We start from the raw sequence: 19,454 nt of genomic DNA on the forward strand, positions 1-19,454 counted from the left end.
CCATCCCCGCCTCTTCGACCTGTTTGTTTCCTCTCCACCTATCCTCTCCTCTATCCCTCTTCTATCCGCCTCCCACTCTCTCCCTATTTATTTCAAAACCCCCTTCCCCTCCCCCTTTTCTGATGAAGGGTCTAGGCCCGAAACGTCAGCCTCTCTGCTCCTATGATGCTGCTTGGCCTGCTGTGTTCATCCAGCCCTGCACCTTGTTGTCTAGGAGAGTGTGCAAACTCCACATAGTCTCCCAAAGGTGGAATTGAAGCCAGGTCATTGGTACTGTGAGGCGGCAGTGATATTTACTGAGCCATTATGCTACCTAAATATACCAACTATTGGATTAGAACTTGACACCACAGAGAAAAGGAGAGAATTGAATACTGGTTTTCTTGCAGGTCACAAATGTGATTGATTTCATACACATTGCCATCAGAGTGCTCTGTGTTTGCGAATAGGAGAGAGTTCCATTCCCTTAACATGCAATTAAAATGTGACAGCACAAGTCAAATACTCCAATAGGAAAGATGTTGCTAAACTTGAATGGGTGCAGAAAAGATTTACAATGATGTTGCCAAGATTGGAGGGTTTGAACTACGGGGAGAGGCTGAATAGGCTGGGGCAATTCTCCTTGGAGTGTTGGAGACTAAGCGGTGACCTTACAGAGAACTATAAAATCATGAGGGGCATGGATAGGGTAAATAGCCAAGGTCTTTTTTTTCAGGGTAGGGGAGTCCAGAACTAGAGGGCATAGATTTAAGGTGAGAGGGGACAGATTTAAAGGGACCTAAGGGGCAACTTTTTCACACAGAGGGTGGTGCGTGTATGGAATGAGCTGCCAGAGGAAGTGGTGGAGGATGGTACAATTACAACATTTAAAAGGCATCTGGTTGGGTAAATGAATAAGGAGGGTTTAGAGGGATATGGGCCATATGCAAACAGGACTAGATTAATTTAGGATATCTGGTTGGCATGGTCGAGTTGGACCGAAGAGTCTATTTCTGTGCTGTACAGCTCTATGACTCTATAAAGGCAAAATGCTGCAGAGAATGCTGGAGAACCTCAGCAGATCTGGCACCATCTGTGGAGAGAGAAACAGAGTTAAAGTTTTGAGTCCAGTAAGAACCTGCTTCAGAACATTTCAAAATGTTGTTTGTCACAGAAACATAAGAAATAGGATCTGAAATTTCCCTTCGCTTTTAAGTTTTGTTTTATACTTTCAGGTGAAATACAAGACCGATCGTAAAAAAATGGATCAGACAGCATCAAATCTCCCCAATCTGTTGCATCTGGAGCATGTACTGGCAGCTAGCAAGTTGCAAAGTGATGTGAGTTTTTTTTGACTGCCTATACTTCTTTGAAATTATGTCCAGTTATTGTAAAAGGTGTGATAACCAAGTTCAAGAAAGACTGAAGTAAACTTTGTGTGGTTAGCAAAGTAGGCAGAGTTGATATGTGGATACTGGATACAAGCATTGGGCACAGAAATGTTCTGTTTTCCAAAATTTGCATCTCTCACATGAGCATTAAAGATCAAGTTTGTTTTGAAAAAGAAGTAACAGAAATCAACAAATGCTGTTCATTTATAAGTATTTTTAGGATAGAGTTTTTTTTTTAAGGGTGTGAATCATTAATTTACACTTTGTGTGTAGAGTAGAACTTGATGTTTGCTACTGAGGTGTGGGAGGATGAAATTAGTAAATTGCCTGCCTCGTTTCAATAATGTTTGTTTTTGGTAACCAACTAGAAAACAATCTATAGTTGAATTAATTAGCAACTTTTGGAATGTGCATTTTCTAGAAAGTTTGTAAATTATCTCTAATCTCTTAACTGAACCCTTGTATTCCGAAGTTACTTCACATGAAATACTTCAAATTAACAAATTTTGTCTGAGTTTTTCTGCATCATATCAAGTTGTGTTAAAAAATACATTAAACAATGAATTGAGAGAACACAACATTTTAAATTGGACTGGCGTTATCTAAGATCACTTCTTAGACTTGATATTTTCAAAATCATTTTTACAACAACATCAATCCCACTGTGTGTGGATTTGACCATATTTGATAACTGTTTCATTTATAATTTCTTTTTATGCCAAATGGAACTGTTCACAGATTTTGCCAAAGCAACTCTCCTGTGGCTTGCACGTCTGTCAATATAACATTTTAAACTAACCTTCCCCCACGCCATGCACCTTCTCCCATGGAGAGGACAAGTAACGAACACTTAAGTGACCTAGCAATGTAACCCTGAAACTGAGCAGGCAAGGTAACTGTTAACTTCAGTTTCCTTTTAATTTAAGTTTCGCTGCCCTCTATTTTTTCTTTATTGCCAATGGAAATATTAGTCTGCTGTTGTGTTAATTCATTGCGTTACAGCCCATGAACACCAATGGGCCTCAAGCTGCCTGCAAATGTCAGGCATCACTTACTGGTATTCTTCTTCGTAACGTTATTAAATAATTTTTGAGACATGAGAATATCTTAGCAGAAATAATTTAGTGGCAGCTGCCAACACTGTATTTTTTTGACTTCAATATGTAGAAAATGAACTCATAATTTGTTGGCAAATACATCTGGATTTGACATTATCGTGTGCCACATTTTCTTCACAGCATGAATACAAAAAAGAGTTTGAAAAAAGCAAAGGATATTACTGTTTGGCAACAGATACTTCAGAACAGCTTCATCATAAGGAGAATGCGATACTCCAGAGTCAGGTATTACAAGCTGTATATTCTAATGAAACAAATACCAGAAAAATGTTCTTTTCCCCTCAGGCCTTTCTCCTGAATACTGTTGCATATTACAGATCAAATACAGAGAAGAGTATGAAAAAACTAAAGGGAAGTCAATGATGGAATTTACTGAGACGCCAAGTTATGAAGTAGCAAAACAGGTGCAATCCATCCAAAGTGAGGTAAAGAAATAGTTCTTTGGTTACTTGTTCATTGCTTTTTATAATGCAGTTTGCTATCATTACATCGATAAGAAATAAGGCCTTGCCATGAATGGATGATGAGAATGACCTATTCTGATCAACAGGATCATTTTGATGGGCATTGTGTGTTTATAAATGCTCTTTGGTATAAACTTTGCTATTACAGGATGATACCATGGATAAGTGATTCACTTAAGTGGGGAGAGTGATAAAGTTAGGGAGAGTGATAAAGTGTTCTTCTCAGAACACAGAACATTAAGAAATGACCAAATGGAGATTATCATGAGAATGAGACATTTTGACAGATAAAGAAAACTTGCCAACTCTGGCCAATAAGACAATGACCAGAACTTATAAATTTAAAATCTTTAGTAAAAGATATGAGGCAAAAGGGAAGATGAAGATTTTCTTTCACTAACCATTCTTGGCACCTGGATAACTCTGTCTGAAGAGATGATGCATGATGATTCCTAATTTTAAGAGTTGGGCAGATACTTGAAGGTGAGGAACTCGCAAGATTACAAAGTGATGAATGTCAGCCTAAGCATGACTGCTCTTCAAAGAGTCAGCACTCGTGGGATGGATCGAATGCACTCCTCTGTGCTATAATTTTCTATGTGACTAAAAGTCTAAAATATGATTATCATTATCTTACATTTATCCATTTACAAACTAAAGAATAAATGTTTTTCTTTAATCTGGGGTTTTGAACGTACACCCGGTGTCTGCGCGGGCTTCCACTGGGTGCTCCAGTTTCCTCCCACAGTCCAAAGATGTGCAAATTAGGTGGATTGGCCATGCTAAATTACCCATAGTGTTAAAGGATGTGTAGGTTAGGTGCGTTGGCTTACAGGGATAGGATAGCGGGATGGATCTGGCTGAGATGCTGTTCAGAGGCTCAGTCTGGGCTTGTTGGGCCAAATGGCCTGTTTCCATATTGTAGGGATTCTATGATTCTATGAATCATGTCTCATGAACGTAAAAATTCTGACATTTGCTCTTCTACCAATTAGAAAGAGTACAGGAAAGATTTTGATGAATGGATCAAAGGCAGTGTGTCAGTGGACCTTGATATGACCCCAGGTTACTTGCATGCTAAACATGTCACCAGCCTCCTTAATGAGGTAAGACTCACTCTTTAATATTTGTAGACAGTGCACCTACAACAAATACAGGAATTTCTCACCATACAGATGATAAGTAGAGTATCGATGTATCTGAAAACTAGTAAATGTTGAAAATGTTAAAAGATACAATGAAGAACACTAATCAGAAATATATATTTTGTTAAAGATTTTGGTTGTGCTTTCCATTTCACTATCTTTAATAAACAGTGTTGATTTGATCAGTTGTTTTTGTATGTAACACAAGGCTGGCAGGCATTATACTTGCTTAAGATATTCTATTTAATCCTGGGATATGGGTGTTGCTGGCTGGTCCAGCATTTTTGCACAACCCTAGTTGCATTTGCAAAGGTGGTGGTGAACTTTGAGTGATTCTGCATTTTTTTTTCCACTTCATTTTCCTTCAACCTCAACTTGCAAGGCAATGGTTCTATTATGTGGCCGAGGAAAAAGCAGTATATCCAAACGGGAACAACATTTCAGACAGCATTTAGAAGTCATTTTTTCCAAATGGGACTCCAGGATTACTAACCCAGTCATACTTTTTGATGAATAAAGTAATACACTTCTTGTGTGGCTAAATAAAATCTTCGGACAACCACCACTGGCATCATGTTGAAAAAGCTAGACTTGCATCTACCATTCTTTTTTAATTCACTCATGGTACATGGGCTTCACTAGTTGGTCAGCATTTATTGCTTGTCCCAGTTCCCGTTAAGAAGGTGATGGTGAGCTGCTTTCTTGAACCGCTGCAGTCGATGTGCTGTAGGCTGACCCACAATGCCCTCGGGGAGGGAATTCCAGGATTTTGACTCCGTGACATCGAAAGAACAGCGATATATTTCCAAGTCAGGATGGTGAGTGGCTTGGAGGGGAACTTGCAGGTGGTGATGTCCCCATGTATCTGCTGCCCTTGTCCTTCTAGATGGAAGTGATTGTGGGTTTGGAAGGTGCTGTCTGAGGAAATTTGGTGAATTTCTGCTTAGTGCAAATGGAAATGTTCATGCAAATGAGGAAGTCCATCTACTTTTTAAGACTGACAACTTAACTATTGAATTTTATCCTGTTTGAAATTTTGATGTTTTGACTCTCTCTCTTAATTAAGTTTGCCCACGTGCCATTCTTCTCACTTCCTGTAGGATCAGAATGTTCTATCCACTGACTTTAGAAGGAGCTGCTAAGCAGTCACTTAAAATACTCTGGTATTTCCTCAACCTTAGTTTGTTAAAATTCTTACTAGTGGTGGTTAAAACTACGAGGTGGACATGGATATCCTGATTGGACAATGGTCAGCAGCACTCGCACGTATCTATTAAATAAATGGAACCAGGCAGCAACTCTACTTCCAGATGCTTCACATTTTAAAATTCCAGGCTCCTGCATTGTCATATATTCACTTCAGCAAATGACCCAAAGAAACTACTTAACAACCAATAAAACGACAAATATGGAAGTTGTCAAGTTTGGTCATATAAGGAGGAGAATGGCCAAGAATCTTTCACAAATCCTGCTTACATCACTTGCAAGAACAGATGCAGCTTGTAACTGTTTGAAGTAAATGCTCTCCTGGGGATTGAAGCAATACCTCTTTTCTTTAATATCTTTATTAAATTTATCTTCATAGTTAACCTAGAACAAAGTAAGTTATGAATAATCAGATATAATCAAGCTGCAAATTTTACAGCATTCTAGGTGGGCAACAACAGGACCTGCTTTATCTAGTATGGTAGAAGAAAATCACTTGGTAATACAACGTGAAGAAGCACTTGTCTTTAACAAGATATAGTTTATTTACTAATAACGAACAAGTACAAGTTACATTGGCAAGAAAGACGTTTTAAAGACTAAGAAGACTTAGATGGTAGGTCTGTCTCCTTTGCAGCTGTCCTGCCTTAGGGTGGAGTTTATTGCCATCTTCAGCATTAACCCTATGAGAAGCACTATCTTAGACAACAATATTTCTCCAAAGAGAAATGCTAATCTCAAGAAAAATGCTACATCAAAACTAAATTGTAAGAAACAACCGATGGTGATAAATATTCTGTTTTTATAATGGGTTTGGAAACAATGGCCATTTGTTCGAGCATCTCACAGTCACTAGCTATTGTAGGAGCCCCAGTCCCTTTAAATGATGGGAACCCACACCCAGACACAGTTACTTAGAGAGCTGCTATCTCAACAGTCTCCGCAGCACACATTTGGCACTCAGCCTGCTGTAGTCAGATGCTGTAGAAAGTAATATCTTCATGGACCAGTGCCTTCTCCACATACTGCTACTGATGATATTAGTATTGCCTCATCTTTTTCACCTTATTGCGGATGACTTGGGACTCGTGGCAGGGACATAACAATCAATGGGTTCTAACAGAATGTAAAGATAATTAAAAAACCGAAAGAACTGCGGATGCTGTAAATCAGGAACAAAAACAAAGTTGCTGGAACAGCTCAGCAGGTCTGACAGCATCTGTGGAGGAAAAAACAGAGCTAACGCTTTGGGTCCGGTGACCCTTCCTCAGGCCCGAAACTGTTTTTTCCTTCACAGATGCTGCCAGACCTGCTGAGCTTTTCCAGCAACTTTGTTTTTGTTGTAAAGATTAATATGCTTTGTTTGACACTGTTTTAAGCGCATGCGGTTGATTTGGCCAAAAAGCGTTTTTAGAAAATTGAGTTTTATTTTTGGGAGAATTCAAATAATTGAGTTCAAATGCAACATCCTGAAAATAATAATAAAAGTGATATAAATATGAATCAAATTCACAAAATTATCTTTTCAGAAAGAATATAGAAAAGACTGGGAAGAAAACATGAAAGGAAAAGGACTAACTTTAGTGGAAGACACACCTGACATGACTCGAGTTAAACATGCATCCCAGATATTAGATGAGGTAGAGGCACCTAATTTTGATGTTATTGAATTCAGAATATGTCTTTGATTATAACTTGTTGTCTTTGCTGCGAAACTGAATAAATAGTTTTAACCAATAATCCTTATTTTGCACTGATTTCGCTTTCAAAATAATGGCTTAAACAAACTACCAATGTTTCCTCCAGAGGGAGTATAGAAAGGACTGGGAAGAATGTCTAAAGGTAAAAGGACTTACTTTGCTGGAAGATACACCAGACATGATTCGAGTGAAAAATGCAGCTGAGATATTAAATGAGGCGTGTTCACTTAATCATAATGTGATTCGGTCATTCATGAATTCAACATGTTCTCTGCATTGTCTTCTCATTACAATTAAAGATTTAATAAGTCCCAAGTATTAATTTTAAATAATGCAGAAAGAATACAGAAGGGATCACGCGGTCAAAATCAAAGGCAAAGGGATGGAATTGAGTTCTGATATTCTTGACATGAAACGTGCTAAGAAAGCTTCGGAAATTGTCAGTCAGGTAAATACAGATTTCAAACTATTGATGTGTCTCGTTAATTTTTTTTCGTCAATGCCAATGTTTTCATTGTAGCTCTTCTCGTGATCCTGAGTTTGTGTTTTTATCCTATAATTATTAATATAATTATAAAATATATTTGCCATAATTTTCTTTTCATTTCATTTCATTTAGCCTATACAATGGCTGTTGCAACATTATATTACACAAATCAAAAATATTGATTAATGGTCTTCTAAACATGTTCAAACTTAAATGTATGTTGATACTGATTGAAAAATTAATAATTTTATAGGAATGAAGTACTAAAATTAGCAGTAACAACACTTGATGCGTTTTGGAAGTGTGTGCATAAAATGAAAAGTACACACTTCAGTCTAGTGAACATAGGAGCAGGACTAGATCATTTAGTCCTTCACAGGTCCCATGGAAGTGATGGTGTTGATGAAAAGGATAGGGGGAGAAGGAGCATCTGGGCGTGGCTGACCATGAAGGACGGTCTGGGTGATCCTGATTGGGAAAGAAGATCGTGTGGAGGCCCCACACTCCCACCATCTTGCAACCGAAGGCTTGAGCAGGGTAACCTGCCGGTCTCTATCACAGAGAAGAAGGGTCTAGGCCTGAAGCATTAGCCTTCCTGCTCCTCTGATGCTGCTTGGCCTGCTGTGTTCATCCAGCTCTACACCTTGTGGTCTCTATCACATGTCTTCCTGACCCCCACTACCCTTGCAGTTTGCCAGTTCTGGACTTCAAGTGGGGATGAACCTGTCTGTTCCCCAGTCAAAGGCTTGGGGTGCTGTGATAGGATGGCAGAAAGGTCACCTGGGTAATTTGGTAAGTCTGTTAAATTCTGTTCTGTACATCCACCTTTGCCCATGTCCCTTAATTCCATTGGCTGACAAAATTATATTAATCTCAGATGTAAAATTAATAATTTACCTCGTATCAGTTCTGAATTTCTACCAAAACATAAACTTGTGTGGTCAATGCAAACTTTGACTTATTAGTATGACTCTATTCTGAGTCATCGAATTGTGGGTTCTTTGTCTACTCCAGAGACTTGAGTGTACACCTTTACCTGTACTTGGTACAGTGATGAGGACTTTCTATGTTGTCTGAGGTGCCATTGTTCAGAAGAAGTGTTGAATTGACATCTTTCTTGCCTGCTGATGAGACACAACAGATCTTTCAGCATAATTTGAAGAAGAGAGTACCTCTAATAAAAACCAAAAGAACTGCAGATACTCTAAATCAGAAACAAAAACAGAAATTGCTGGAAAAGTCTGGGAGCATTTGAGAAGAGAAATCAGAGTTAACATTTCGGGTCCAGTGACCCTTCCTCAGAATTAATCTTCTAAAATCATTTAAAAAAAAAAACATCTTCGGCCACAACTGTTAGTACCCACGGGACCATGTAGTGCACAAATTGTGGATGTCCTTATCTACCTAAGGTACAATGATTGTATAACTGTACCAAAGTTTTGAAGAGTTATGTTGGACTTGAAATGCTAACTGTGATTCTTCCTCCACAGATGCTGCCAGACCTTCTAAATTTCATCAGCACCTTTTTTTTTATGCATGGTGTACATAATTTACTGTGAAACTCTTTATGATATTCTGAGAACGTGTCAGGTGCACTGTAAAATTAAAATTAAAGTATTAGTTTGCCTGTTCTAATTTAGTAAGCTACGGTTGATTTTTATTACAGGCAATGTATAAACAAACATCTGACTTGGGACAAAACAAGTATGGTACCATTACAGATACACCAGAGTTGATGCATGCTGCTCATGTAAAAGATATTTACAGCCAGGTGAGTAGCAACTAGTATAAACTCTGACTGAAAGTCAAGAAATAGTTTGTGGATTATGTTTGGCAACACCCAGGAGCATGCACTGTAGCTGTGAAATATTTCAAAAAGATTTAAGTAAAGAGTTATTAAAAACCTTCAACATAAGAATGGAAAAGAAAATCAAATGAAAGATTATAGCAATGAATAGGAAAAAGGGTGAAGTAAAGTAGATTTCTAAGGTTTTTTTAAAATCTGCTTTGTTTGTTCATGCGCAGTTCACTAAAAAAAAAGGTGAGAATGCGCAGTTGTCATTCATCATAGGACATCATTGGTGTCAAAAGTTTTGAAGCTAATGTTTATATCAAAAATCAAGGAAAATTCTTCTAAAAGCAGAAACATAAACTGCAGTTTGTCAGTTAGTGAACGTACAGCACTAGTTAGGATTTAGATATGCATCTTCCATAGATCTGAGAGTTAACCTATAATCATAATTTGATTATCTCACAGAAAAAATACAAAGATGAAGCAGAAAAGATGCTAAGTAGGTGCACGACTGTAGCTGATTCTCCAGAAATAGAGAGAGTTAAGAAAAACCAACACAATCTTAGTGTAGTAAGTATAAATTTATTTTGTTTTTTCATAAATGCATGTCAAGGCTTTAGGGATCACTTTGAAAGGGTGAGAAGGCGTGCAAAATGCAATAAAACAAAGATGCTGGAGATCTGAAGCAAAAACAGAGATTGTTGGAGAAACTCAGCCGGTCTGGCAACATCTGTGGAGGGAAAGCAGAGTTAATGTTTTGCCTCCAGGAACCTTTCTTCAGAAAGAAGGATCATTTGACTTGAAACTTTAACTCTGCTTTCTCTCCATACATGTTGCCAGACCGGCTGAGTTTCTCCAACAATTTCTGTGCTGGTACGAAATGGTTGTTTTGCTAATGGTCATATTAAGCCTGGGATTTTCAAATGGCTGCAGTGTCAGGGGCTTGTGCAGATGGCCTTTGAAAATTGTCATCCTAGAGGTCTTGGGTTTCTGACGCCTCTACAGCAGTCTCCGGATTACACTTCGCTGCCAGGAGCAGGGAACAGGGAAGGTCTAATTAAGATGCCCCTTAAGAAGATTGTTAAGGGGCTCAGCTGGAATGTCATAAGATTTTGAATGCTTTCTTCCGCAGACTGCAAGTTTTTGCACATGTGGCCGGAATCATTTGCTTTGCACAACTTTTTAAATTATCTCAATGAGTCCAGCAAGTGTTAACCTGAATACTGTTACTACCTGTCTTATCATGGCCAATTGGAATATCATACAACCTCCAAACTGCCTGTTTTAGTCAACAGGGCAGTGGTATCTCCCAACATGTCTACTGCCTACCATTGCCACTGATGTTAAACAGGCAGCTCCTGCCTCTGTTCGATGCTGAACTCACCACCTAGCCAATTAGACTGTTTTGAATTTGAAGATTGCATCACAAACAAGACACTGTTTGGGTATGTCAAGTTTTCAAAATGGCTTTGAAAATCCTTACCTGAATGTAGTTTCCATGTATTTATCTGTAGTGAAGGGTGGAGTGACCCTAGCTGATTGAGAGTGGCAGTTATCAGCACAGCTTAAGGATTGAAAGCATGCATGCACAAGCTCTTGAATGAGGTTTTGCTAGAAGGGGCTCAGAAAAGGAGGGATGTCATCTTTCCATAGTGGGTAAGAAGTCTGCTTTATCCTCCTGATCCTCTTTTCTGCATCATCTTGTGGTTTTCTGCATCATCTTTTGCTCCTCTGCATGTACTTAAGTTCTCTTCCCATTGCTTTTTATAAATCAAGGGAGTCTTGTAGCAAAATATCCTTATTTTCTTGTTTTCTTGTTCAGTCCTAAGACGTGTCCAATAAGGTCAGTAGTACTCTTATGAGATGAAATCCTTCAAAAATTTGCATCTTAAGTCTTCATAGAACCTTCATATACATTACAAAGTCTAACAGTCTTCTGATGTATTTCAAAAGTCTTTTATCAAACCTCTAGCAGTAAGTGAAAAGGTGATGTAACTGCTAAATAGTGTTCAAAATCTCCAGCAATGACAATCTAATTGTTAGGAGAGTTTTTGGGTTATTAAGCTCTGGTTGCCAAAGTACCATGCATTTTCCTTAATGTGCAGTTGTGAGCAATTTAAGTGACTATCAGCTGCTTAATGGACCTTTGGGTGAAACCTGCATTTCTGCTCGTCCGCTCACCAAGATCCCATCTGTATAAGGTCAGAGAGTGCCTGAAGGAGCTGATGAAAATGGACTCCATTGACATTTTGACTGCTATATGTAAATATAGTGTATTTCCCTCCATTTTCTCTTTTCCTCTTAACTGTTATCACAGTCTGTTTTAGTCTTCTGGAACAATCTGTCCTTCCTCAGATTTCCTAAATATTCTCCAAAAAAGTCCATTTTGATTAGTTAGGCTTTCAATTGAAATGGAGTGCATTTCATCAAGACTTGGGAAATTCATTTGTTCCAGAGTCTTAAGTCTGCCCACTTCTTAGTCATGTTTCACTGAGGTCTAAGAAACTTTATCCCAACTGCACAAATCATGTTTAATGTTTCCTCCATTGTCAAAGATATGCAAAAACATTTGTCCTATTTTGCTTACTGATTTAATGCCTCCAAATGTGGTTCAGGAACACTTTAGTCATCCTATTGAACCCAGATGTCTTCCAAATGTAATATTTAGTTGGCTCTGTACATAAGTGAGCAGTGCACTTGTCTTTTATTAACTGGAGACAGTGGCATAATAGTAATGTTATTTGACTAATAATCCAGATACCTGGGCACATTGCAGCCTGTAGAAGTTAAATTCACTTAATACATCTGGAATAGAAAGTTGCTGTCCATATTAGTGGCCATGGAACTATTGTCAAATGTGATAAGAACCCATCTCGTTTTTTGTTTCTGAAGAAGGGTCCAGACCCGAAATGTCAGCTTTCCTGCTCCTCTGATGCTGCCTGGCCTGCTGTGTTCATCCAGCTCTACACCTTATTATCTCAGACTCCAGCATCAGCAGTTCCTACTATCTCATTCTCCAATGTCTTTTAGGGCACGGATTGCCCATCCTCACCTGGTCTGGCCCACATGTGACACCAGATCCACACCCATGTGGTTGTCTCTTCACTGCTCTCTGAAATGACCCAGTAAGCCACTCAGCTCAAGGGCACTGAGGGATGCGCAATCAGTGCACCCCTTACTGTGGAAGAATAAATTGTTAAAAAGGAGGCTACATGACTGTTTTGTGTATTCCTGAAAGCATGTCACATTTCCTCTGAACTTCAGCTTCCTAAGATTCTGGTTCAGCTGCCTGTTAACAGGATCCTTAATTGTTGAAGATTAATTCCCCAAATGCATGGAGCATATCAGTGTGAACCATGGTAAGGTTTCCACTACATATCCAATTAAGATCACCTCGCAGATTAGGGCATTGAATTTAAGGGTTTTCAAAAGCCAAGTGGGATGAATCCTATGTATAGAGTGAGATAATACTAGCCTAGGCCACAAAGGCCAGTTGCTCAGTCATTAACAGTACTTTGGCTTATTATATTAGTGTGATAGTGTTTTCTTTCTGAATTTCTGAATAAATTATCACTTTACACAGGTGATATGCACACTGCCATTGCTAGAATCCTTGAGGTATTGTTTCAAATGTGAAGACAGTGTCAAAGGAGACTGTAATTATAACATTATCAAGAAGAAGAAGAAAACCCTCCAGAGGGGGAAGCAGCATGTGAAGATCCCAGAGGAGATGAGGAGAATGATACGACTTCACTTTTTCAGGCCTTGCTGCCATTTTTTCCAGCTCTCAGAAACACAGTGCAGGCACAGATTTAGATCCATCAGTTCACAGCCGCCCTGAACTTTTATGCCAAAGCTTGTTTCAAGAAGCAATTGGGAACCAATCTGGCATCTCCCAATCCTCGATGCAGCCCAAGCAATGGGTTTCTTAATCATTGCTGCCTTTCTCTAGCTTCAGGAAAGCTTCTGCTCCCGTAACTGCACCCATGTTGCTTTGAGAGTGCCCTATTACCAACCTGCAAAGTTCGTGAACAGAAAAGACTTCCATTTCGTTAGTGTCCAAACTGTGTACATATTGGAGAGCTCATAGATTATTCAATTTCACCTTTGTTTTAGCTGGAGTACACAGAAGACTTGCAGGTTGCTTAATGAAAGGGTGTTAACTGTGAATGAAGCACCAGAAATCCATCTCACCAAAGAAAACTAAAAGGGCTTTAAAAATGAAAAGTATTTTTACTCCAGATTACTTGTGATCACCCTCCAAGTCATCTCACCTCTCCCATAGTTAGGTTGCAGGCTTAAGCTGGCAAGACAAGTATCTTTCTTTTGTTTCTTGGATGAACTGTTTGTGACAGGTTATTGAACTGTGGCTTGGTTCACAAATGTGTGCAACTAGGAATACTGTAGTGCATAACTCACCTCCTGACTCCTCAACGTCTGTCCACCACCTACAAGGCACAAGTCGGGAGTGTGATGGAATACTCCCCACTTTCCTGGATGAGTGCAGCCCCAACAACACTCAGGAAGCTCAACATCATCCAGGACAAAGCAGCCCGCTTGATTGGCACTACATCCACAGGCGTTCACTTCCTCCACCACTGACGCTCAGTGTGTACTATCTACAAGATTCACTGCAGAAATTTGCCAAAGATCCTCAGACAGTACCTTCCAAACACATCTAGAAGGACAAGGGCATCAGTCATATGGGAACACCACCACGTCCAAGTTCCCCTCCAAGCCACTCACCATCCTGACTTGGAAATATATTGCCGTTCCTTCACTGTCGCTGGGTCAAAATCCTGGAATTCTCTGCCTAATAACCATTGTGGGCCAACCTACAGCAGGAGGACTGCAGCAGTTGAAGAAGGTAGCTCACCACCACCTTCTCAAGGGCAACTAGGGATGGGCAAGAAATGCTGGCCCAGCCAGCGATGCCCATATCCCATAAATGAATAGGAAAAAACAGACCCCTTGGTTGGCCACACTGTTTTTGATTCACCTTTGGTTAGGGATCTGGGAAGCGACAATGACCAATTTCCCCCTCAAATGTGAGCAACAGCTGGGTTGAAAGGACTATAGAGTACAAATAAAAATAAATGCAAGTCTTGATTCCAGCAGCCTTGTTCTACCTCCCTTATTCAAACCAATTTTAGTTATTGTTAGTCAATCCCAGCATTTTCTGGATATTAACATTATTAGCCAGGTACATGGATGGGATAGGCCTGAAGGGATATGGACCAAATGCAGGCAAATGCGACTAGTTTAATTGTGAAAAGTGGGCAGCTTGGACAGGTTGGGCCAAAGAGTCTGTTTCCATTGCTGTAGACCCCTATGACTATGACCCTGTTATTACTTCTCAAATCACATGATTCAGTTGGAAGAACCTGTTGGCAATGCTGACATCATACTAAATGGATCTCCATCGCTATGTTGCTGCGCACTTATTCATGTGAGTAGAGGCTGCAGTGTGTCCAAGTTAGTGATTCATCTTTGAGTTTGTTTGTTCCCAATAAACTCTCAGGTTGTTGTGGGTTACAGTATCATTTCAATCCTTGACTTGGCAGTACCATGGGATGTGCTGCAGGTCCAGAGGCGTTGTCTTATCTATCTTCCCAGCATGTCTATAAAATGAAAGGCTTCGAGTAAAATGAAAACTGTTCATTTTCAGACATTGCTAAGATAATAACACTAAATAAAAAGCTTGTTTAGTGTATGTGCTGCAAAACTTTTGGTGACTAAGCAAACCATTCCTAAACATTCATTAAAATCTCAGCAAATGCACACAAACTGCCTAAACTCTACTGTACTGGTGATTTTGTTAAAATGCATACATTTATGTTAAAGGTGCTGTATAAGGAGGAGTTAGGTCCTGGTACAGCAGTAAAAGAAACTCCAGAAATGAAACATGTTAAAGAAAATCAGCAGAATATAAGCATGGTGAGGTAGTTTAATAATTATTTTTCCTTCTCTTCCTTTTCCCTCCCACCTGTGCGTCTGTTTATGCTTTGTCGTTGCCATACTGAGATATGATCTACCTATGGATAATGAGTCAAACTAAATATCAACTCTCAGGAACAAAAACAAAGTTGCTGGAAAAGCTCAGCAGGTCTGGCAGCATCTGTGAAGGAGAAAACAGAGTTAACGTTTCGGGTCCGGTGACCCTTCCTCCAGAACTCAGTTCTCAGTTGAAAATCATGCTGTTTTAATAGTACACTTTTTTATTAGCACACAAAGTTAGTGCTGGGGGATTCTCCTCAAAAGAGGAGGGGGCATGACAGTGACCCAAATTGGGTATGTGGAGCAGCGAAGAACCTGTCAAATCCAGAACAGATCACTCTGATGGATCCCTCCTCACATTTTAACACACTTAATATAACATTTATATTCACTGTTCTGGGAAATCATGGTAGTTGGGGCCCAAAGTCCACAAATTACATTTTAAGTGCTATGAGTTCTGACTGTATAAAGTGTACTGCTTGATTTATTCTGCTCAACTGTTTGCAGTGTACTAATAGCACCTTACTTGTAAACTCCTCATTGCTTTTAAGAACTTCATGAATTTGCAATATCCTTTAACTTCTGGCAGAAGGTTTGAACAGAACTTAACGGTCAAAGTCAAGAACTAAGTATATCTTCACCTGCCCTCCCCTTTCAGTATTCAAAGTGCCCATTCCTTTTGTAACATTCTGGTCCACTCTGTGGTCACCCCTAATGCCACCACCTTTCCCATGTCACCATTCTGCACTGGTGCAAAGGATACAACACTTGTCCATCCACCTCTTCCTTTCTCATTGTCCAAGGCCCCAATCGCACTTTCCAACAGTGAAATACTTGCACTTCTTCCAATTTAGTATTCTGTATTAGCAATTCTCAATGTGGCCTTCTGTATATTGGGGAAGACCAAACGCAAACTAGGTGACTGCGGATCACGTCCACTCCGTGCACAACCACGACTCCAAGACTTATCAAACAGCTATCTCCTTTCTCTGCTGTAGACCAAGGACCAATTCCAATCAGCTCCATTGAAGTTACCTCCATGTCTCACTGATAGAAGAGTCATTCCCACGTTTCTACCAATGCACCAAAGATTTGGGAAATTGCCTGTTTGGCATTTGCCATTTTGCTGCTAATGCTTAAATTTCAGTTATTACGAATGGGATGAAACATTGTTGAGTTTGAATGTCCCTTGGATTGCTGGCTCCTGGAAGATTCTAACTGATCACCTGGTGGTCCTGCAGAAAGTTGTGGTTATTATGTGCACTGGGTCTCACTTGCTTTGGGCTAGCAGGCTGTGGCACAACCTATTGTGGAAAGAGAGGGGTCATGACAGTGACCCATGTTGGTTATATGGAACATCAAGGAGCACTTGAGGGAATTGTCAACAGGGAATTATTTCTAAACTAAAGTCGTCAAGCTGAAATGCTAACTGTCTTTCTCCACATCTGCTGCCTTTCCTGTTGAGTGTTTCAAAAATTTTATGGCTTTGGTTGTAAGCTGAAACATATGATTTTTAAAGATCTGTGATTACTGTACTTACTTACTTTTACCTGGTTCGATATTCCTTCAGAAAAAAGAATGTGGTCAAAAACTGGTTTAATTATCTGCTTAACATTACTAAGTCAACATTAATGAATGTGGCAGAATTCTTACACTTGTTTAAATAGAAGTTTTTTTTTTTAATTTTAACTAGGTAAAATACAGAGAAGAAATTAGACAAGTAACAGCAGTTCCTGAGCTTTACGATTTAAAACGAGTAAAGGGGAATCAAAAGAACATCAGCTTGGTTTGTTTTTATAATAAAATTCATTTTTAAGTGGAAAGTTTCAAACCGAGAAATGGTCAAGAAAGCAGAAATGATCTCTAACAAAATATATCTATTGAACAATTATAACGATTTGTTATCATTGTAATGATTGATTATTTGAATCTTATGAAAGTATGAAATATTAATTATTTATATCCTTGTGTATAAGGTTAAATATAAAGAACAGGTTGGCAAAGGCACTGCTGTCAGTGTTACTCTTGAGATGGAACAGGCCAAGAGGAATCAATCAAATCTCAGCTCGGCAAGTTTTGTTTTTGTTTTTAACTGACTTGTTCTGCGCATGTACTCTCAAAAAAAAAATAGAATTTCTCAAAACAATATAGTGCAATGGTGATTGGAAATGGGACAATACAATCATGTCTAAAGCTGTTCATCATTAAATAATATTTTAGTTAACGTGTACTTACAGTTCCTTTTTAGGTGTAATAACATCTAATTGACTTTTTAAACTTGATTTTGCTTCTTTGCTTGATAGAGCATTCCACGTCACGGGACTATGCTCATATTTTGTGAACCTATTATTGTTGATTTGTTGCCTGTAGGTGCAGTACAATAATGACCTGAAAGAAACGAAAGGCAGACCAGTTCAGCTTTTTGAAACTCCAGACATGAGACGTGTCAGAGAAACATGGAATAATATCTCCCTGGTATAATGGAGCAAGCCCTCTAACAGCCTATGTTTTACATCTGGGAATGAGCCCTGGAAAACTAATCAAAACGATGTACTAAAACTACATTGGCACATGAACACCTATGAAATGAGTTACTCTTTCTTTTAACCTTCCTTAATGGAGATGATATTGAAAAGAATGTGTTTGAATAAAAAAAATGAAATGGAAACCTAGTTCCTTGTGTCTTCATGTAGCACAAACACACCTTATTTAACATTCACATAACTGATCCACTGCACACAGTTTGAGTGATTTCATGCATGAAGCAATTTGATGGCAGTATGTGTGGTTAGGGAACTGTGTGTGGCTGCGTAATAGAGTGTGTGATTGCATGATTGCTTTTGAGTGGGTAGTAAAAATTAAAATACATTTATTGCTTTAATGAAGTGACCTTGATGAGAAATGCTAATTATTTGGTTTATAAGACAAAAAAAACAAGAAACTCTAATTTGTTTTGTTGCTAGATTAAATACCATGAGGACTTTGAACGGACAAGAGGCAAGGGCTTCACTTCAGTATCTGATGACCTGGTAACAGAACAAGCAAGAAAGAACACTCAGTTTGTGAGCGATGCAATGTACAAGGGAGTGCACCCCCATGTGGTGGAGATGGAAAAAGGCAGATCTAGCATTGTGGGAGGTAATTTTTTTTGTCTTCATTTAAACCGATTAAAATCTTATGAACTCTATTAAATCCACCCTCAATCTCCTCTGCTCCAAGGAGAATGATTTTTAACTTTTTCAACCTGACCTTAAAGCTAATATCTCTCAGCCTGTGAATCACTCTAGTAAATCTCCTTTGCACCCTCTCAAAGATCCTTACATCCTTTTTGAAGTGTGGTGACCAGAATTGGATGCAATACTTTAGCTGAAACCTAATCAGAGTTTAATGAAAGTTTGGGGTACTCAATGGGCAAATTTCCATAACAGAGGTAGGAATCAAGAATAGGAGAGTTTTCCCAATGTTACAATCCTGCCTCTGTCCAGGCACTGCTAGCAGGGAGGATGGGACAGCCTGGAGTTAGTCCTGCTGTTGGAGCATAGATAGAAGCAAGGCAATATTAAGATAGCCAGGTTAAAAGGTCTAACATCAGCTCAGTTATCCAGATCAGTGTAGACCCTCATTTATCCTCATCCCTTTAACCCAGCTACCCTGTACAACCCCTATTAATCCCCTTTTCCTCCTTTTAATACACGGTTACAACCCTCATTCTGAATCCCGTCACCCTGAATCCATTTCATGAAGAGAGCTTGCAAGCCCTATGATAACATTTGAAAGTCTTTGAAGAACTCGTAAATTTATTGTAGTAAACAAGCATGACTTGAATAGTCACTTACAACATCATTTTCTACAGAAGCTCATAAATCTGCCAAAACTATCAAACTTTTAAATTTCCAAGATAACTTTGTAAACAGGCTCTGTGTTACAGAATCCATGCGTGCAATGGAATCCATTTGTACAATAGAAGGTAACCAAGCCATCAAACTCTCATTCCTCAGGCCATATGTATAAATCAACAACTGCAGTACAGAATCCAGTGAAGTCAGCCAAAAGATTATACATCTGTTAGAGCTTTCCAACAACCAAGTAGATATTGTGCTGATCTGCAAAGATGAATGAAGGCCACACGGAAAATGAAAACAATTAGCTCTGGATATCACACATGGCCAGCATTT

The 19,454-nt window shown here is 39.1% G+C and overlaps 1 protein-coding gene across 1 annotated transcript in view; it reads left to right on the forward strand.

The window, feature by feature from the left end:
- The window catches only part of LOC109916142 (LIM zinc-binding domain-containing Nebulette-like), a 266,201-nt gene that overhangs the window by 211,937 nt on the left and 34,810 nt on the right, over nucleotides 1-19,454 (forward strand). The window contains exon 5 of the mRNA XM_020515853.2: nucleotides 18,243-18,417. Within this exon, the coding sequence (XP_020371442.1) occupies nucleotides 18,243-18,417 (175 nt within the window). The remainder of the gene's footprint in view (nucleotides 1-18,242; nucleotides 18,418-19,454) is intronic.

Source organism: Rhincodon typus, chromosome 2 (assembly GCF_021869965.1).
Source record: "Rhincodon typus isolate 14 chromosome 2, sRhiTyp1.1, whole genome shotgun sequence".
NCBI lineage: Eukaryota > Metazoa > Chordata > Chondrichthyes > Orectolobiformes > Rhincodontidae > Rhincodon > Rhincodon typus.